The 22,653-nt window shown below is 36.0% G+C and overlaps 1 protein-coding gene across 2 annotated transcripts in view; it reads left to right on the top strand.

Annotated features, from left to right (window-relative positions):
- Positions 1 to 22,256, top strand: part of LOC113060672 (mirror-image polydactyly gene 1 protein-like) — a 66,335-nt gene extending 44,079 nt beyond the window's left edge. For both annotated transcript variants that reach the window (XM_026229787.1, XM_026229786.1), the window contains 3 exons: positions 7,633 to 7,724; positions 15,214 to 15,396; positions 21,825 to 22,256. In XM_026229787.1, coding sequence (XP_026085572.1) covers positions 7,633 to 7,724; positions 15,214 to 15,396; positions 21,825 to 21,891 — 342 coding nt within the window. In that variant the 3' untranslated portion in view covers positions 21,892 to 22,256. The remainder of the gene's footprint in view (positions 1 to 7,632; positions 7,725 to 15,213; positions 15,397 to 21,824) is intronic.
- Positions 22,257 to 22,653: the final 397 nt, after the last annotated feature.

The raw sequence follows: 22,653 nt of genomic DNA, 5'->3' as shown, positions 1-22,653 counted from the left end.
AGAAAGCAGCTTTGTTATGACCAATTGTAGGTAATTTCATGACAATATAAGAGAAAACTTTTTGGGAATGTCTTGTCAAAAACAAGATTCATTAAGGGACAAAAATGGTCAAACAATTGTTAATTGTTACATTCTGTGATGATTCGAAACATGAATCTGTAATCTGTTATATGCTGGTTTGTCGGCAGGTTTTAGTTTGAAGCATGCAAGTCTCTCTAAATGCTGAGTGGGGGATGTGGACGGCTCGTTGTGGAGAGCTTTGCCCTCGCTCTGAACCACCTGTGTTTGCTCTGCAGCTTTTCCCTCTGCATTGACAGCAGTGAAGTGATCTCACACGCCTGCTCCTGCCCCCATCACTCTCTAGGCCTTCATCGCTCTGGCCAGACCTCACCTTTAACTCTGATTTCATCTGCTCTCACCCTCATGGATCATTAAATGTGGATAATATTATCTTGATGGGGTTTTGCTTGTTGCGTCTTTGCTGTCGGTTTTCCCCCAAAATGCCACTTCTGTTTAAATTGAAATTACTGAAATTATTCTGTGGAACACAGAAGTAGAAGCCAAAGCTCTCAAATCTCATTTGCACTTGTGTGCATTCAAACCTGCCAGTGATACCATTTGATACCAGTGAATTAATACCAACATCTTTTTGAATTTTTGGAATTGAATGGACTAAATTGAAACATAGCAAACTATATAAGGACTACTTTTATGATAATTTTATTGATTTATTTGATAGTCCCTGTTCACTATATGGTTTTGTCCTATAGAAAAGAACGAAATGGTGCCGTTTGCTTATTGCAACTCTTCCAAATTATAATAAATCACTGAATCTAGTAACACGTATATTTAACTATTCAGAATGTGTTTTTGTCAGTCTCAGCCAGGTGACTTTATTGCATTTTTTGCAAGGTTTCTACGTTGAAAATTTTTCTCAGTCCTGTTGCCTGTAGTCTTTTAAAAAGCAAGTTTAAAAGCATGTCAAGTAATTCCTTTGATTTCCTCTTAAGAAATTGTTTATTTTAAAGAAATGGTTGGTTACATGTTTAAATAGTTGATATTTATGACAAAAAATTACTACATTTGCATTAAAGTTGTATTTTCCTAGAAAATACAACGCCTGGTCTTTTAAAGTAGACCAAACCTCAAGTGTGTTGATTTATTTATTTATTTTCTTGCATGTCTGATTATTATTTTATTTAATTTCTCATAATAAAATTGATGAATAATGGAGTAAACATAATAAAAGGAATTATTTAGCATATTTTTTTTGTTCCACAGAAGAAAGAAATTCATAGTTTTGGAATGACATGGGGGTGAATCAGTTATGATGCTCATGGATTTGAATCTGACCTTCATCATATCCTGGTTTCATTCCCTCTAAAATAAATGATAGTGGGTCCTTATAAAGATTGCATTGAAACACCTTTTTTAGAGGGTGCATTTCTTTGCAGATGTTTCAGTTGTTTAGTAGAAGGTGTGAGTCCTCCTGGTGTTTTAAAGCTGTTACGAGAGAGATTTATGAGTGTGTTCTGTGGAGGAGGGCTCTCGTGTGTTTGAGCTCTTTGTTGTCAGACGAGGATGCGAGACTTTTGTCTCTGTCCTGTCAAACTGAATACGTTTGAGCAGACATCATCAGGTGACACAGGCTCGGAAATAGAGAAGGGTGCGTGTGTTTCACAGGATTAGACCTTGTGATAAAATCTGTGAAAAGCATTTAAACTTTCGCAACATTTGGAATAAGTATTACTTTGCTTAATAGTTTAGGAGATACTTACAGACATTTTTTCAATGTTTGAAAAGTGCAGGTTAAAACCTGACGACAAAAAAAAAAGTTAAAAAGAAGTACACTTTAGCATACTTTTAAAAAGAGTACTTATTACATAAAAATAATGTACTTTTAAAAGAAGACTTAAGTGCAAACTCAGTGTAATGTTTTAGTACACTTAATTGTATGTTAATTGCAATCAAATTTGTATGTTTTATAATGTAAATTATATTTAATGGAATTATCTTAATTTTTTGACCCACTTAAGGAGGAATTAAGTAAATCTTTATATGTAATTTCATAATTCTGTTTTCTTGAAAATATTGTTAAAGTGTACTGCTGAATGTGCTGACAAGTATTTATGGTAAACTAAAATATACTTTCATTTCTGTTGTCATTTCTATTAGAACTTGTGTAATATGTCATGCATTTAAGTATATTTGTAATTTCGCATTTTAAGGATGAAGCAGCAATTTGGTTTATTTTCAAGTACACTCAAGTGGATTAATATATTATCTAAAGTGCAGTTATATTATTTGAGTACATTGCAAAAGTGAACATTCATACAATTAAGTCAGTTTCATTTTTTACACTGTAAAAAAAAAATACTTTTGTAGTAAAAGATTATTGGAGTGTGTTTCAGGAAACACTGAAATTCTCATGTTTAAGTCAATGTGTTACTTGCCATTTCTTTGCAATTAGTGAAAACTATTTCAGAGCCGATTTCTTTCAGTGTGCCTCTAAGACTACTAACTATAAAATTAACCATTTTATGGTTTACTTGTTTTGCATAGTGGTTTAGTTCACACTGTTGTTTGTCAGGGCAGGCCTGCTGAATACTGAGTATTTGTTATGGAAATGTGGGTGGTCATATGTTATTAATGTGGTTATCGCTGTGATGTCATAACCATGATGATTTAACACGTGTTTGCAGCTTAGTTTTTATTAATGGTCTGAATGAGGTGCTTGATGTGCTCTATTTATTTTCAGCAAGAAAAATCATTTTTTTCATGATACGTACCATCTAACATTTTGCACAACCGCTTCTAAGTGGCAGCGTTCGGTGACCTCTGACTTGATTCGGGCCGTGCAGCATTAAATGAGCTCCAGACAGAGCGGACTGTGACACCGCTGATAACCTCCATCACATCCTCCTCTCCCCACTGGGTCAGAAAGGCCACGACCAGCCCACCTCTGCCCCACCAAACGCTCGCTCGTAAAGGTCAAGGCTGCGACCCTCCTTTGCAGGGCTTAATCTCTACAGGTTAGCACGTTACTATGGGAACCTAATTTGGATAATATTGTAATGAATGCTGATAAAATACATAAGATTAAAAGAATTGTGCTTTGAAGTCGAGCTCCCCTCGCTGTTGGAGAAAAGTACATATTGACTTTAGAGGTTTGAGGCTTTTTGATGTTCTCTTTGACTTGCAAGACCTGCACTCCAGTAATTATAATGATTGGGCCTGCACCAGCGGAAGCTGCATGTGCTTGTGGGTAAAAGTGTTTCAGGGATTTAAATGCACCGGGCGTTTGAGTCATAGGCCTGTTTCCGTTACAGTCATTCACTGTGGTACGAAAGCACAAAGACTTATCTATAGCATGCAAAGATTGCGTTTGCATTTGTGTCTTTAGCCTGCAGTTGAAGGGTTTTAATCACAGGCTGCATCGGAGGTGTATAATGGTTCTATCAAAGTTATGAACTATTATTCTTCCAGAAACCGTAATAGAACATTGATTTAAAGTTGAACATTGATCTGATTTTGAATAACACTGTCAAAACGTTAGCACAAAAACTCTATTTATGCAGTGTTAATGGAATGTTTTTTTCTTAAACATTTTAATTATTAGTGCGTCTAATATTTTTTAACTGTTGCTACCTACTATTTTCAGATGGTTCAGAATACATTCAGAGGCAATATTCCTACAGTATAATGTTTGCAGAATTATAAAATGGAAGGTTCTCTTAATGTTTTCTCTAAATACACATTAAGTGAAAAAACAATGTTTTAAAACATAAAAAAAAAAAACTGGTCATCTTAAATGTTCAGCAAATATTCAGAAATAACGTTTTCATGATTTATTGAGAGCGTTAGAAAACGTCTTCTGAACACATTTAAAAACATGCTTTATTCATGTAATGTTTTTCTGAAGCATTTTAATTTTTCGTTATTTTAGTTTGTCTAACATTTTTTTAAACATTTAAAAAACTGGATGTTTAAAATTTTTAGAGAACATTTAAAATAATGTTTTTGTAACTTAATAGGAACCAGGGGCGGAGCCAGAAGATGTAAACATTCGGGGCTTAGCCCAAACCTAGGGGGCTGCAGGGGTGTACTCCGCAGGGGAGATTTTTTTCCCCCATTTATGTCAGCTAAATGCACTATTTTTTCTCAGGCTGTTTGAGATAACAGAATGCCTAAAAATCTATACACTATCTGGGAAAATGATGGTTACTCAGAAAAAAAAATATTCACCCAGTAGAGCCTACAAACTATTTTGTATTTAATTGTTCTCCAGCTATATTTCTCAATTAATCTATCTTCTTATCCCACTAATGTGCCGTGAACAGTTGTAAAACATGCCCTGAAATAACTTAGCATTTGATACATTGGGATATATTGCTTTTCAATCTCTCTCTGGCCGGTGAGGTTTGCTGTTACGAGTTCCTTTTAAAAAAATTGTTATGTCCATAATGTTAATTTCAGGCGGTTAGTCAGTGAGCTCGCTACGACAGCGGTGAAATAAAAAGCCCACCAGCCCCTAATGACAACGACGAAGAAGATGATTTATATTCTTCTTCGTTAGTTTTTATCAGCAGTTGGCAAACAAGCGAAGTGATGCGTGATGCTTTACCGTCCGCCACAACGCACAGTAATAGAGCTTTTGTTTCTTTTTTTGCCGCTCCAGTCTGAGAGACTGAGAGGAAATGAAACAAAGTTGAAGTTATTTTAAAAAAGCTAAAAGATTCGGGGCTTTTGACAAAACATTCGGGGCTTAAGCCCCATTAGCCACCCCCCCGCTCCGCCCCTGATAGGAACGTTATCAAAACATTCTTAGAACACATTTAGTTAAAAACTACTTCTGCTTTATTCTTGGAAAAAAAATTCTGGAACATTTTAAGTGATTGTTATTTAATTTATCTAACGTTTTTTAAATGTTGCTGCTTGTAGTTTCAGAAGTGACATTCACATAATGTCTGCACAGATATGCAGTCGAACATTCCCTTTATGTTTTTTTCTTACATTCACCTAACCAAGAAAAATACACCTCAAAAACATGACATTTTAAATGCTCACAGAACATTCAGAAATAATGTTTTCATAACTTAATGGGATCATTAGCAAAACGTTATTAAAATACTTGTATTTGTTAGCTGGGCATGTTGCATGTCTGCAAGTAACATTTTTGTGAAGCATTGCTGATTTTGGCTATTGTGCTCCACTTGATTTTAGTGAAAAAGAAACTCCCATTCAGGGTATCTTAATAAGATACTGCTCAATATCAAACAGGTGTCATACTGAATGTGTTTTGCAGACAATGCATCCTTTAGGATGAAAGCTTTCAAGGTTTATCACAGTTTATGATACACCCTGAAGATAAGGCACGGACACCATTCACATATTTCTGACGAAAACTGTTGAAATTCCAAGCCTGTCAATGACACACCTCAATTCTACAAACCCTACGGTATAGAAAAGGTTACCAAAGAGTAATTTATCTCCTGCTCTTATGATAAATCCAAGTCTTGCATTCATTCGAAGGAATGGTGCAACAAAGAAATACTCATTGTCATTATTTACCATCATGTCATTCCAAACCTGTATGGCTTTCTTTATTATGAGGAACGCAAAAGGACACACTTTGATGTGAATCTGAGCTGCTGTTTTTGACTTGACAAACTTATACTGTGATTTTTATTGTAAATTTCCACTAATGGGATAAAAAGCACTAAAAAAAGTACATTTAAAAACCAATTGACACCAAAGATGATTATTATATTGATAACTATGACTATAAAGTTCTAATAATCATTCTAATTCTAAAACACTGCACAATGCAATGTGTCTTTCAAAATATGGGGTAAAACACCTGGGGAAAAAATCGTAACGGAAAATTATTTCATATTGAAAGTACTCTGGGACATATTTTGTAAAGACTTTTCATATTCTAGTTCACATGTCTCATGCTTTCTAATTAATAGGATTTTCTTTATATGAAGAACAGACATTATTTGCCTAAAATCTTTCTTTTCCACTCTCAAATTTAATTTGCAATTCTACTCAAAGATATCATATGACTTCTGAAGATTTTGAATATAGCACTCACAAACTTTAAGTGCTTATTTGTCTTTTTTGAAGCTTGAAAGTGCGTCCTTTAGTGTTCCTCTGGACACACATGTGTGGAATAACATGGAGGTCAGTAAATGACAAAATTTTGGGGAAACTGTGTCTTTAACAAAAAACGGACATGTCTCTTTTAACCCCCCCTCTTCTCTATTTGTCTTCTCAGCTTTCCCTGTCTTTGTCCTCTCTCTGTCTCTCACGGGGGGGAAATTGCAGGCCTTTTTACATAGCACAGGTTTTCATGTTTGTTTAGACAGTCTGCATTGTGTCTGTCTCCTCGCCCAGCTGTTGATAGGATGAGTCCATCAATACATCTGTTTCAACGGCTGGTCATTAGCAGGGGCTTTATTGTGCCGCAGGTTTAGGCACTGAGAGGTAGGGGACGGTGTTTACCTGGCCTTCCCCTCACCCACCGACCCAGGGATCCCTCTGTCTCACGACACACCGCTGCTGAGCAGGTGACAGTAGAGTAAACTGGATCCACCTTAGACTGAGTTTCTCCTTGTGTGCACACGAACCAATGAATGAAGTTCAGTTGGAGTTCAGATGGTTATCTGTCTGACATTGGCGATAAAGAAAAGTTAAGTTCTGCCTGATCTGAAGTAGAGAAAACAATGAAATGAGCCAATAAATATGAAATGATGTTATTTAATGTTTGATTGCTCTTCGTGACAGTAAGAGAAACAGGCGCTTCAGAGGCATTATGTGTGAAATTGAGCTTTTCACAATCACATACTGATGAAAGCACAGTGCATGCAAAATTGTAAATTTATTTGGTTCGATTTTTTGCTGTTAGAATGGATTTGCATCATATTATTTAGTGTTTGTATTTTATTTCAGTTTTTTTTTTTTTTACACCCACATTGGTGAAAAATCATGTCCGCTTGTCTATTTATTTTGACTAGTTCCCCATTGTGTCAGCTCCACATTCTACTATTTAGGTCCTATTTACACCTGCTCGCTTCATGCATTTTCTCTGATTGGATAGCTATCTGATCTGGAAAAGACCAGGTTTAAGTGCTCTCCAAAATGCTTTCAAGGTGGATTTAAATCCGTTGTCTGAGAAAATGTCTGAGAGCACTTGTTATAGGCTATATGACATGTTATAGCCAGATTTGATGAGTAGTTGAGTATCTCTTAATAATAGCATGTATTAATTTGAGCACTTTTTTTCTTCTTTCCTTTAGTTCTTTAGTTAGGAAACAATAAAATAGATTATTATTTATTATGTATTGATTTCATCAGTTTTTATTTATGTATTATTTCTTTGCATTTGTTCTTTTTCTTTTGCTATTGGTAAACTCATATTGACCGTACGCTAATTCTCCTCATGGAATTATTTGTAAGTTTAGTTAAGAGACAATAAAGTAAATTACCAATATTATGTATTCATTTAAACTGTTCTCTTCATGTACTACAACTCTTTGTGTTTCCTAAAGTTTAGTTCTGTCCATACATGAACAGTGTATTGTAACAGAGCTTGATATGAGCTGACATGCATTTCTCCAATCTCTACAGCTTGAGGAGGAGCTTCAGGAAGCTGAGAGAGAACGAGAGAAAGCCCTGCTGCACAGTCACACTCTGAAAGAGGAGCTGCAAACCTCACGCAGGTGAACCACCTCACCTTACACTTCACAGTAACACCTTAAACCACTCACTCAATACATTTTACAGTTTGTTTGAGTTGTGGCAGAGAATGAACCTGCTGTGACATGCCTTAATGAACTTGCAAATAAACAAAGGAGCAGGGCAAGTTGTTCTGAAGAATTGTAATAATTCAGGTGATGGATAATGTGTTGGTGTTATATGCAGGAATTAGGAGAAAGGTTCTTTGGGAAACCCAAAATGGTCCTTTTATAAACCTTTTTTCTAAACCTTGAGTGTATGTATGTTATTAAACAGTATAAACTTTTTTTTTCTTGTTTAGCTCCTTTGTGGGCATGTGTTTGACAGCCAGAAGCAGTAGAATAGTTGTTAATGAGGTGGTTATCACAAAACTTTTATAATTAAAAAAGACACTCATTACATGTGACTCATTTCATTACTGTTTCTGATTGAAGCAGAAAGCAGAAAGCTCAAAGAGTCATCATCGCCCAGCTTTATAACAGATTATGAACACTGAAACTGGCTTCTATATGTTTTGTTTGCTTTGCCCAGAGAAAACTAAATCATTGACTTAAGTGCATTGAGTCATCAGATTACTGCAAACTCATGATCTCAAAAGGACTGGAGCGTATGTGAAGTTGTGATCTGGAGCCACGTCTCCTGCAGATGCTGTCTGTCCATGCAGGGATTCTCAGCACAAAAAAGCCTCCAGAGGCACCAACTGCAAACGTTTCAGCACCTAACATCTGATTGTTTTGGCCTGCGAGTTGAACTCTGCTTATTTAAGGTTTTATTCAAAATGATAGTCAGGGTCTTAAATAACCAAACCAAAGCGTTCCCAGTGGCCGTGATGGACTACCGCAGACCGTCCCTCCCCGGTTCCTGTCTTCCAGCTAGAGGCCTTGTTTGCTTTACTTGGGGTTTATCTGTCAGTGAGGGCTGCTTTGATAGATGATATGGAGTGAATATATTTGGCTCATAAACTGGTCGTGCTGGTTAAGTGAGCTTCATCCGGCTTCACAGAGACGTACATCCGTGTGTATCAAGGACTTTCCATTTGTATTCATCACATCTTATTAGATCTCTTCCGCATCTCGTTGTGCATGATTGCGTGTTTGTGTTTCATTAATCCAACCTTTCATTGTCACATGATCCTTAAAAAATAAAAATAAAAATTTGCTGCTCTAGAAACATTTCTGATTATTATAAAAATTGAAAACAATTGTGCTGCTTAATATTTCTGTGGAAACCTTGATTAGTTTTTTAATAAGGATTCTTTAATAAATAGAAAGAACAGCGATTGTTTCAAATATAAGAAATAATTATTTGAAATATAATTTATTGTAATTCGATTTAATTTATTTATATTTATAATTTATTTAACGTAATAAGGGTTTTTACTGCTACTTATAAATATAATGCATCCTTGCTGAATAAAATATAATTTTTTGTAAACAAATCTTGTTTATTAAGTATTGTTCACTGCTAGTATCTAACCCAGTAACTTAATAAATTAATAAAATGAACCATATTTTAAAGTGCTACCAGACTTCTTTTAGGGTCCATTAAGACTTGTTCAAGAAAATAACACACTTATCTGAAGAAATTATTTATGTTCTAAAGAACTTTTTAATCTTCAAAAAACCATCTAAACCTCTTTGGGTGTTAACCAACTCACTTAATCTGAGAAGAGAGTTCTCTCTGTTGTAGTCTTTTCTGTCTGTCCCAGCAGGAGGAGGAGGAGGAACACATTGTATTTCCTCAGACAATCTGCATTGTATGATCGTCCGGGTGTCCAGCGCTGGTCCCCAGCCCCTGCCAATGTGACTACAGCGCTGAACCTTTAAAAGGAGAATCCTCCAGGCCCAACAAAGGCCAGAGTATGGCTGCGTGTGTTTGCTCTCAGGATTGCCCGACCACCTCCATTGTGTCTTTTAGGATAACAGACAGTCTGTGTCACATGAAAGGGCAGCGAACAGATGAGAGAGAGAATGAGGTGGTAGAAAAAAATGTCTGCGGCATGAACCTCTGATAGAACTGGCTCCGAGTAGTGGAGTGTACACACGTTCCCTGCTGATAAAGAGAAACACTTAGGCAATTTTGTTCACTTGGGGTGGGTTGTTTTAATGGGTTATCATTGGCCGGCCGGTGAAGGAGAGGTCAGACTGTGAGTTTAAGGTGCTTTGTTTGAGCGTCAGCCAGGATGCAGCGCTGGATAGACGTGTATTAACACCACCGGTCCCAACTCCCCAGTGATCGCTCGTTATCACACATGCTAACAGCTCGACCTGTCAACACTTGCAGCTCGATAGTCATTAGCAGATACAACGTACATATACATGAGCTCTCTTTCCAATACTCTTGCACTCCACCACAAGCCAAAGAGCCCAGTTTTAAATCTGACCCACTGGTCTGAATGGTCCTTAACTGAGCTGTAAGCATAAGAAAACCTGCCCTGACATGTTCATCAAATAAATCATCAACACATTTCATAATATCACTAATATTTGAAGTTTGAAAAAAATCTATAAACCTCGAACATCTATGGATTAGCATTAATATTAGCATGAAATTTTATTGTTAATATGATAACGCTAATATGTATTACATCATATAATAAAATTAGCATATAAATGATTTATATAGTTTATTATAATATTTTATCATATATATGATTTTCTATTTTTTATATATTTATTGCATATTATAATGTATATATCTATATATAAACTAAAATAAAACACACACACAAACACACGTTTGTTTTTGTGAAAAGTGGGGAAATCCCATAGGCGTAATGGTTTTTATACTGTACAAACTGTATATTCTATGTCCCTTTTTATATATATATTTGTTTTTTTGTTTTTTGGCAACGCTGAGATTTCATCAGATTTTTTCTAGATTTTTTTTATGATTTATTTTAAATATAAATCTTTTATAACATTATAAATGTCTTTACTGTAATATTTGATCAGTTTAATGTGATATGTACATGCATATATAAACCGATTTGAACCACACTATTTTGCACAGTCCCTCTCTCATTTTGGTGTTTGATATTTGTGTTTATTATTAACTTTGTATATGAGGTAACACAGTAGCAAGTTGTGTGATCTCTGTAAAGATTTCTAATCATTCATGTCTCGGCGAACTGATCATCAGTGGCATTTATTGCCATTTTCTTGTGTTTTCCCCCTTTCGTTCAAACCCCCGCCGACTGAGCTGAAATTACTTATTCTCAGAAATCCTTGGATGTTGATAACACCAGTCGTTATGCCACATTGCTAGATGGAAACTTTGAATTTATGTGATATTTATATCGCCTGTGGCATTAACAGACTTTATCCCCAAAACAGAGCAAACTGCAGCCGTTGCATTAGTCGTCTTCGCCGTTCTGTGCAGCAAAATACATTTTGTAGATTGCATGGAACCCCTCCCAGCAAGCAGTGCCTGCTTTATCCAAATGCACAGCAGTGTTCCTGCTCAGGCTCAGCACAAGAAATTCTTTTTTTTTCATGAACGAGTGATCACAACTCTGGTGTTTGTGTTCACCATTGGGTGTGTTCTCTTATTTCTGTGTTCTATTGAGGGAACGAGACATATTGGAACAGCCATGGCCTTTATCAGCAGCTGTCAGCATGAGTGATTGGTGCAAGGAATGCTTGCAGTGGGACGTGGTCCGTAGTTAGTTCATTTCCACATCAGGTTGCTATAGACACCTGTCAGTAGAACGTCTGTCTCTGCTTTGTCGGCGGTCTCTATGTACTTTTTTTGCCTGTAGATAAATGGTCTCTATGAAAAGGTTATTTTACATTTCCCATCTGATAGCATTTTGTGGTGGTGTTAATGTTTAACTGGCCTGTAGAGTTAGAGGGCAGGTTCGTTGGGATCCCACCCCTGTGATCAGGTATCTTACAGTTTTGGTTAAAGTTTAACAGAGTCCTCAGGTCGGCTGTCTGGCAACCTTTATAACTAGACTAACAAACACCGTTTTAACAAGTAGCATATGTTTGGTTGAATGCAGTGAATAGAATGTTTAAATGTACAAGGGGCGCTATTAGTATTTCTTTTATTAGTGGGTTTCACTGTCGTTGTTACTGTTGCTCATACTTAAAGGAGTAGTTCACCCGAAAATAAAAATTTGCTCATATTTACTCTCCCACAGGCCATCCAAGATTGATATGCATTTGTTTCTTCATCAGAATAAATTTAGAGAAATTTAGCATTACGTCATTTGCTCAGATATGGATCCTCTGCAGTGAATGGGTGCCGTCAGAATGAGAGTCCAAACAGCTGATAAAAACATCATAATAATCCACACCACTCCAGTTCATCAATTAATGTTTTGTGAAAATCTGTTTGTAGTAAATACATTCATTATGGCCTGTCAATTTTCCAGAAAATGTTATTCTTTTATGTGTGCACTTTAAAATAATGGTTCTTAATTGTCACTGTGGTTCCATTAAGAACCTTTAACATCCATCCAATCTTTCCATTGCACAAAAGGTTCTTTATAGTGGAAAAATTTTCCTCAGATTATTAAATACTTTTTGCACTAATTAAAAAAAAAAAAAAAATTTATGAACAGTTCACTGAAAGGTTCCTTGTGAACCTTTATTTTTAAGGGTTTGGTATAATCACCTATAATTTGACACATCCATCACAGCTTCTATTTAAACTGTGAACTGTGTACTAGGCAGGTAGTGTTTATATACCTGTTTATGGAGCTCCCTCTTACTGGCATCTCCATTCCTCTGAGCGGGACAGGAACATCATATAACCTACTATAATCATTCTCATAAAGCGGGGATCAGGATGGACCAGTTGTGTCTGAGAGGGGGTGGGATGACTTAGATAAGATAATCCATAGTGTGGCAATGCTTCTCTGCCCTTGTTTGTCACTGTCATTGGACCTTTGTTCCCAATATGTTTGCATTTAATTAAACAAAGCACACAAATTTACATCACTTTCTCTACCATCAATATCGCATCAGAATTGATTACCTCCTGCCTTAAAAAAGAAAAGACCCTGACATGGAAACCTTCCTGGAACTAATTAGCAAGACTGAATGAGTGATATGACTTTAGGGCAACAACATACAGGCACATAAGACAAAAGCTGCTGCCAATCAATCTTGATGTCTCTGTCACTAAAGACGCATGCAGGCATGTGAGCCAGACAGACGTTTTGTATTGACAGCTAATTGTGGCATTGTACTAAATGCATTGTTTCCCTGGCTAATATGACTGCCCACTTAATAGCGCTGAGGTTTGCTGTACGTCTGTGGTTGCAGGTGTGCACTGTGTACCTGTGTGTGTGTTATTACAGCCATTCATCTAGTTTCTGCTTGAATAAAAAGGGGAGCAGGTGTTATCATTATTTAGGCCTGACATTGACATCTCCATGCTCTTTGTGTCGTATTAAAGCACATAAGTCCTCTGCAGCTTGTTGACAGCTTTTTAACCACCTTTTATCATAGAAAGTTATATTGCGGCTTTTTAAGGGGAGACAAAATTACTTTTTGTTTGACAGACGATGAAACGGGTGATAAAATCTATTAGTTGTACAGTATGTAACCACACAGCAACCAAGGAAGTCTATCCACCTTATTCTGCAAGAAAGAGAAAGCTATTTCTTTAAATTAGTGAGACTTAATGATTTATTACCAGCTATAGGTAATTAACTAGAAAAATAACTAGATCCTGTCAAACTTAGTTTGCGCTATAAACCACTCTGTTCATGACTGTGATAATAAATTCTAATATTATGATAACAAATACCAATTTGCAATAAAGCACTATAATGGAGAGTTTCTAAATAAATAATTGGGAGCAAACGAAACGTTTCAAGAATGAAACCTCAAAATGATAGTTTCTACATTTAAAAGAAAAGGACAGTTCACGCCACAAATATAATGATAATGGCACAGAGGAACAATATAACTGAAGTCGCTTTCAAAGTTAATGACACCAGGAGCTTCGCAATTTCAAGTTACAAATGGTTGCACCCGCTATTATGTTAAAATTAATGGAGTTACCGGTTATCATTTTTTATTATTCATCACAGAGGCAATTGTTTGACTGCTGCATGCAGCTCTGAAAGCACACAACCATCTTTGCACATTGGCACGGGTATTTTATGAGCGCAATTACTTGAACTGTAAATGCCATATCAAATAAAGGAATGCCTTGGCAACACTTCAGCATTTTGGGTGTTTTTTTTTGTTTGTTTTTTTGCACAGGAAAGCTGCATCATGTTTTCATTAGAAATGTTTGTTGTTTAAAACGTCTGTCTTCTCAAGAAGTTGATTTGTTTTTTTGTGACAGTTAGCAGCATTTCAATTTATGACGAGTACCTGATATGTATCTCTAATCGTCGCCCCTACCCTTTCGTTTTTATCTTGACCCTCGTTATCTCACGCCTTGTTGAAAAACACCTGTCTGATTTCACCTCGACTTGGATGCAGTGCCGTCAGAGCGCTAATGTATTCCGCTGACATTCTGAGGAATTATTAGCCCCAGATATTGTTTCTTGTACTGGCATTCCGTTTGAATATCAGATGTGTCTGTTGATATAGAGTTATGATTCCCACCTCCAGGTAAACTGCAAGCATGCTCTCTTGTTTCTGGGGCAAGTTTCATGTTTGTGTAAGAAATTTGACCATTGGCTTTTCTCCTGGTTTATGAAACATGAGCCTGCCCTGATGCTACTCCGTCAGTCAGCCGTTATAAATTTCTTGTAATTTTGATGATTGTCTTTCCGAAGGATCTGTTGAAGTGTGAGATGAATAACAAAGATATGTAGTTGTGTAGTTTTTATATGGATTGAAATTGATATTACTTGGAAATAGATGCACTTACAAATTCAGTAGAGTTCATAGTTAATATTTTTTTAATTCATAAGCAATCATTTAAACTATGTTGCCTACTACATTTGTTAGAACAGACTGAAAACAAGGTAACCTAAGCATCTAAAACTGGTCAAGTCAATATTGCTGAATCAACCTGAATACCTGATAATTTTCACCAAAATAAAGCTAATTTTTATGGGTTAAGTCAGGTAGATATTGCTCTAATAGTTAGCAAATGCAGTTAACCACTTTTTAGAGTATAGGTTTTGTTGATAAAATCTAGATTTTAAAGTACTTGTAATTATTTTTTTATGCAAAACTTGGCCCATGCATATTCTTTGCACTTATTCACATTATATTTCACTTTATTTCACATTTTATATTTAATAGAGGGGAAAAAATGCAGAATTTTGCTGAATGAGTTTAAATGAGGTAAACTCCTGATGGTTAAAAGTATTATAATATTAGCCATTTTATATTTTATTGAAGCAAAGACTAGTAGTAGAAGTAGTAGTTATGTTTTTTGAATACTGACTTAAGATTTGGTAGCCCTTCTTATAAGCAGCCAAGTGAACATGGCCAATTCATGAATCACTCTTACACTAAATACACTTAGGGATCAAAACTGTTTTTGTGTTTTCAGTGTGTTGCAACATCAGGCTGATATGACCAGGCTGGACAGTCCTGCCACCTCAAGCCAGAGCCAGAGCGAGATTCAGCCACTGCTGCACCGTCTGCAGCAGCTGACATCAGAATTTCAGAGCGCTCAGACCCAACTATGTCTGACCCAGGAGAGAGAGATGGAGGCCAATGAGAAAGTGCAGAGGTGAGTACAGACACATGCACTGTATGTTTATACATGGGAAAGTTTAATTAACATACCACAATCATGTTAAACTACCAGTCTATATATATATATATATATATATATATATATATATATATATATAGGTGCTGGTCATATAATTAGAATATCATGAAAAAGTTGATTTATTTCACTAATTTCATTAAAAAAGTGAAACTTGTATATTATATTCATTCATTACACACAGATATATTTCAAATGTTTATTTCTTTTAATTTTGATGTTTATAACTGACAACTAAGGAAAATCACAAATTCAATATCTCAGAAAATTAGAATATAACTTAAGACCAATAAAAAGAAAGGATTTTTAGAAATCTTGGCCAACTAAAAAGTATAAAAATTGGACCAACACCAGCAGATGACATGGCGCCGCAAACCATCACTGACTTCACTGACATCACTGATTTCCAAAGGAAATGCAAAGTTTACTTTCATCAGAGAACATAACTTTGGACCACTCAGTAGCGAGACGCTTCTGATGCTGTCCATTGTTCACGAGTGGCTTTACACGAGGAATGCTACAGCTGAAACCCATGTCTTGCATACGTCTGTGCATAGTGGTTCTTGAAGCACTGACTCCAGCTGCAGTCCACTCTTTGTGAATAAATGGTTCTGGAGTTGCAAATCAGCATATGTGAAAGATTTCTGAAGGCTCATGTGGCACTGAAAACTTATGGCTGATGATTTTTTTTTCTTCTTATATTAATTTCGATTTGGGTTCTTAGGACAGTTAATTCACTCAAGAATGACAGTTTTGTCCTCATTTACCCTTCATTAGTTTCAAACTTGTATGACTTCTGTGAAACAGAAAAAGAGATGTAATGCAGAATGTTCATGCTGCTCATTTGCATTCCATGACAATGAATGAGGAAAGATGCTGTCAAGTACCATGAAAGCATTACAAAAGTAGTCCATAATCTCAAATCCATGTGACTCATTTGGGCTACTTTTTTTGGTAATTTTTCTATTCATTTATTGCATTAAAAAAAAGCATGAACATTCTACATAAATCCCACTTATGTGTTCCATTAAAGAAGCCTGTTTATTCCTGTTTGGAGATATTCTTACACTTGTTGGACATTCTTAAAGCGTGTTCTCTCATTCTCTCAAGCCTTGGTCTCCTGAGCTGTTCTGTACATTTGTAAACTGGTTGCCTGGTAGAAATTCCCTCTCTCTCCCTATTGTCTCACTCACATTGGGGGCTCGCTACGCAAAGCAAACACAGGCCGGCCTGCTGATCTATTTACATGATGAATTAACCAAAGGGGGTGGAGATGCTGAGCTGAGGGGTTGCTCAAAACACAGGGAGAACCCCCCACCACCCCATCACAATGACAGAACTTTAGTGCTCTGTTTACACATGCCGCTCTGAAGGGTTTCAGTCACATAGCCTCTTCTGCATGACATGAAACTCCATATCCCACAATGCACTTTGCTTTGACCTGTTCTGCTGTCCTCACACAGACAGCAAATATGTATCAGAGCAGCTTGTTTGGGTACACTGGTCTGACCGAGCGACGTCCACAGTGCAAGGTTCAGTAGTTTGAGTCATTACTGTCTGCAGCATAGAATCAAGCTGCTCATTTCAGCCCTGCACAGGACTACTGGAAGAGTCTATGTGTAGTATTACTGGAAGTTAACAAGTTCCCTGTATTCTGAGAGTCAGCATGTTATTTATTGCCTGAGGCCCTGAATTAGTGCCAAATAATTTCTTAAAGGAATAGTTCACCCAAAAATGAACATCATTTATTCACACTCATTACTTTCTTTGTTCTGTGGAACACAAAAGAAGATATTTTAAAGAATGTTGAAACTCACTGATTTTCATTAAGGGAAAAAAATCTAAACATCTTTTGTGTTCCACAGAACAAAAAATGTCAAACTGCTTTAATGACATGAGGGTGAGTAAATGATAGCAAAATGTTCATTTTTGGGTGAACTTTGCATTTAAAGGAGTGCTTCACCCAAAGTCATTATTTGTACACCATCACATAATTTCAAATCTCTTTGTATAGGAAACATTTATATATGATGACGAGTTCTGTTTTGGTACAAGGGTAGTTCATAGTGACCATGACTGTTTTCAGGGAATAAGCACCCAAGTAACATGGACAACTTTTCTGTTGCTTACTGATTTTTATTTATTCATTTATTTAAATGTGCTTAATTTGACAGCTGTGATGACTGTACACTCATAGAAGTGTTGTTTTGTATATAATTGAGATAACATTATACATAAATGTATTTTTTGAATTTGTTTTTATTTTTAAATTTCCTTTATTTTTTATTTTTGTTTGTTTGTTTGTTTGTTTTGGTTTTTTTTTTTTTTTTTTTTTTTTTTGCAATTTTGTTGTGTTATTGACCTTTATATATATAAATATATAAATTTACAAATGGCCGTTTTAGATATTTTGGCACATCAAGTTAAACTAAAAGTAAATGGCAACAAATTGAAGTAAAAAAGGTTTTTAAATATTTTATTTTATTTAAAGTAGTTTTGTTTTTAGTTTTAGTTAACTAAAAAAAACTGCTCAGAACAAATGTGCAAAATTTTTAACTTTAGATACACAGCATTTTATCACCAGAACAGTACTCTTTAGTTGACAACTTTGCACCTTATCTACCCTTAAACGGTGCTTATTTGTATCACAGAGTAGTAATATATGTACCCTTAAGGTACTGGTATGAAACTTTTAGGGGTAAATAAAATACAAAAATGTCCATTGGATTTAGTTGCCACAGTGATGAGCTGTTTTACCTCTAAATACATGAATTATGCAAAAAAAATTCTGAGAGTGAATAACCTGTTATATGGAAAATTATGTAAATTATTAAGATTAATAACAAATGTCCTGCTTCTGTGTTCCAGAAAAAGTTTATGGGGTGAGTTAATGTGACAGAATTTGAAAAGAGATATTTTTCCTGCAGTGAGCCCTCATGAAGAGATGGTTAGGGTCGAGGTGACAGCTATTTTGTTCCATAGAGCATCAGCATCTGTGTGTGTGTACAACTGTGATCGTCTGCAGTAAGTGGTAGGAGAACTGAGCCGGTCACACCTGACCGCTAGCTGACATTCAGATGGATGCCCTGCACTCACCGGACTCTGGCTGGCCTGTGGGAAGCCACTCTGACGTGGGCCTTGTCACATGGCGGTGAGAAGAATGCAGGGGTGATGCGATCGCCCTCCAGGCTCCCACAGCGGGGCGAACCAGGGAGGAGGAAGCCCAGCGCCGGCCCAGAATGTAGCACCTGAGTGCCGTTCCTCCAGGCCCATTGATGGAGGAGCTGAGCTGAATGTCTAATGACCTACTGAATCAAATTTGGCTGTAAGAAGCGCACAAAGGACCTTTTCATTGGCCTGATGGGCCACAAATGTGCTGTGTCTGGTGCATTTCATCCAGGGTTATTACTAACTACAGGGATTTCTATTAAAAGTAAAACCATAGAAAAGAGTTGTTACTTAAAATAAAATACACTTTAAAAGAAATAAAATAATATTTATTTTATTTTATAATTTGATTATATTTATTATAAATTTACTTATTTTATTTCAGCTAGTTGCAGAGCGAACATTTCTCAATTTCTCATGTAGTTTAACTTGATGTACTAAAATAACTAAAACTGCAACTGAAATAAAATTAATAATACTATATAGAATTAATATAAAAAAACTAATAAAAATGACGAAAACAAAAACTTTAATAAATGAAAATAGAAAAAAATGAAAACTAATTCAGAATATTAATAAAAACTATATATAAATATTTGTAATGTTTATTTAATATGCATATAAATTATAAACAAACTTTTTTTATTATTTCAGCCAGCTGCCTTGTCAACATTTCTCATTTGTCAAATAGTTTAACTGGATGTACTAAAATAACTGAAGTAACAGTTCATACAAACTATAGACATATATATACAAAAAAGCACAACAAATTTGGTAAAACTTTCACAAAAATAAAAATGAAAAAATAAAACATAAAATTTAATAAAAGCTATATATATAAATAAAATATATTTTGTAATATTTATATAATAAAAATATTTTAAAAGATAAAAATCAAAACGAAATCATAATACTAATACAAATTATAACACTGGTACTAAAATACTACAATAACACCGGTCCCATCATGCTGTTTCAGTCTCTTCTGTCTGTCACAGGCCGCTTTTGTGCCGTTCTGCATCTTGTGTACCACTAAAAATCCCTCTACAGAGGCCTGAGTTTTCAGCATGATCTTATAGCATTTCATTCGAGCATTTTTGTCAGACATTGTCGTGGCATAATTATAGATTATAAACAGGATCTTCTTTTGCATTGAAACACGGATATGTTGTCGTTCCATACATAAAACGTGCTGTTGTTTAGAATTTATGCACGGCTGCTGTTTACTCTGTGTTATTTGAGCTGGAATTGTTGGTTTTGCGACTCGGTGAATTCTTAATCGGGATTTGTGCTTTTGCCGCCTCTTCCCTGGCGTGTATGTTTGGGTTTACGGCCACCCTCTGCAAACAGTGTTCACCAAATCCTCCCCAGCCCGCAGGCACACCTTGGAGATCCTGCCACGGAAAGGCAGACCTGTTAATTGTGCAAACATGACCGCGAGGCTAATGAATATATTTAAAACACTAAAAATTTGCACACAAGGGTGAAAGGTGTTTCCGTGCATGTTTATGGAGGAGAGACAGCCTTGTGCTGTCTGTCTGCATGTTTGTGTGTTTTGGGTAGAAGTGGATTGCTTGTGTGATATGAAGGCTGTTTGCTTGTATATGTATATATGCTCATGTGCGTGGCCTGTTCATTTAGCAACAGTGACCTTTTATAAATATTAGTCTGCTGTTTTGAACCATGCCACCCCCCTCTTCTTCCCTCCTTTTTGCTCCAAAGTGATGAATTTCTCTTGACCACAGAGCGCCTCTGAGAAATGCATATGGTCCTGCGGCTGCTCTTCAATCTCCCTGTTCGGGAAAACAGGTGGAAACTTCAGGGGGAGCAATGCGTGGGTCAGACCACTCCCATATGCTCACTGGATAAGTACAAGCACTGGCTATGCTAAGCACGTCTTATCAGGATTGGTATGAAGAATCTGATATAGAGCTGTGCTTGCTTTGTTGTTGTAAGACCGCTTCAACTCAATGTTATCGGCTCTTTTTATTTGAAAAAGCTGGGATTTAACAATCCTGAGCTATCTACAACCTTCTACATTTGTCATACATGCATTTATTTTATGTAAGGAATTTAATCAAAACGTAACTTTCCAATCAGATTTTCAGACCACAGAGTAAGTACTGAAAAATTGGCTCTGAATGTTATAGAGACTTGGATCTTACCAAACTAGCATTGTGCTAATGGATAAAGTCTTGAAAGACACCATAAAGTGTTAAAAATCTTGTCATTTATTTTATGCATGGTCTAAAATAGATTATTGAAATTTATGCATAGTTTTCTTTTCATCATTTTTTTTGTCGTCACCTTTGAGAAGTTGTAACACAAACAAATTTGAGATTTGCTTATACATTAAATAAAATGCATTATACAGTATGTTTTAAGATGAATGTTTTACACACACACACACACACACAACTATATATAAACAGCGGGAGTGAGAGTTTTGTTATTATTTTTATTTTATTTATTAATAAACATAATGCATTTAATTTACATAAAATGTATGAGCAAATCTCAACTTTGTGTGGAGTATATACACACAATTTATATATAAATTATCATTCAATTTAAACAAATATTTCACATTGAATATTATAAAATCTTTGCTATATTTTATATTCATATTTTTGAGTAATGTAACTTTAAGTGAGTTTCAATTGTAGTTACATAATTTAAGAAGCCTGATTTGATCTATTTTGTCATATTATTTCTTTTATTATATATTTATTTATTAATTTATTGATTGCATAGTTTAACATCATTTGAAGTTTCTGAAGAGTATATTTTTTGGAGCAGAACCAGCATTTGTTTGGATGGAGAGAAGCAGGTCTGCTTTCATTCCCCATTATTCATTTGCTCCTGAAGAATCCCTTCACCCGTCTAGATCTCCCTCCATTTCCACAGAGTCTGCGGGATCATCACCCTCATAAGCACAGGTTTACTCACCCCGACCAATCACATGGCAGCACACACAGGCTTCTGTTTACTGGAGTAAAGGCAGGCGGATATTTGGAGGATTTGGGCATTGACACCAGCATGGATGTCTCACCCACTTTAAGAACTGTCTACATCCACTCTCTGCATCTTTCTGTTCCTCCAAGAGTGCCTTGTGTGAGGAGAAAACCGCTAAGAGCTGGCCTGCGTTTGTCTTGCTCTTCTTTCATTTACACAGTCACTTATATCTGCCTTCCCTCGCTCTGATTTTCCTTTCTCAGGTTGGAGCGGCTGGTGGAGGTGTTACGGAAGAAAGTGGGCACTGGCAGCGTCCGAAAAGTCATCTGATTGACTGGCCGCCGGACGACCCGAGCAGACGGCCACATCTGGTGACCAGGCTGCAGCGTTTAACTCTGAGCAAACAGCCGAAGCCTGGCCTGGACAAACACAGGCTGGAAGTGGCGTTCTTTCTCTCAGCCCTGTTCTCATTCCAGCCCAGGCTCAGAAACGCCATCGTAAATGTTTAACCACATTCTCTCTGCAGTCACCAATGAAACTACTGCTGCCAGCCCTTTACCTTCAAACTCTTAAGTCTGGTTAAACAAGGGAGATTTGATTGGACAATTATTTTATGAGGTACTGAGACTTTATTTTCCGTAGAAAGCCAGCTAATAGAAAATCAGGCTGGGCTTTTTTCTTTTATGTTTTGTTTTTTGTATTGGATTTGGCGGACAAACTGGACTATAGATATTTTACATTTTCCCCCGATTAATAAAGGGAGTTATAACAACAATATTAGATTAGATTTAGGTAAAATGTGCAGTGTATCAAGATGATACAGTCAGTTTTTATGATCATGAATGCTTGTTTGGTATTTACTCTTAAATGTTATGTAATAAATTGTTTCTGTGCTTATCATTTAGGGGTTTTATATATATTGACAATAGAAATGATAGAATACGTCCTTAAAATATACATATTAAATTTTTATATTAATTTTTTAAATCATCAAATCAAATCGTGCAGTCCACTAATAGAGAATATAGTTGTATAATTGTTAAATCTGTTTTTACCCGACTCAAAAAAAAAAAATGTATCACTCAAAACACC

The sequence above is a fragment of the Carassius auratus genome, chromosome 42 (assembly GCF_003368295.1).
Source record: "Carassius auratus strain Wakin chromosome 42, ASM336829v1, whole genome shotgun sequence".
In the NCBI taxonomy this organism is placed as follows: Eukaryota; Metazoa; Chordata; class Actinopteri; order Cypriniformes; family Cyprinidae; genus Carassius; species Carassius auratus.
Note: the sequence above shows the minus strand (reverse complement) of the source record. Positions and strands in the feature narration are given on the sequence as shown.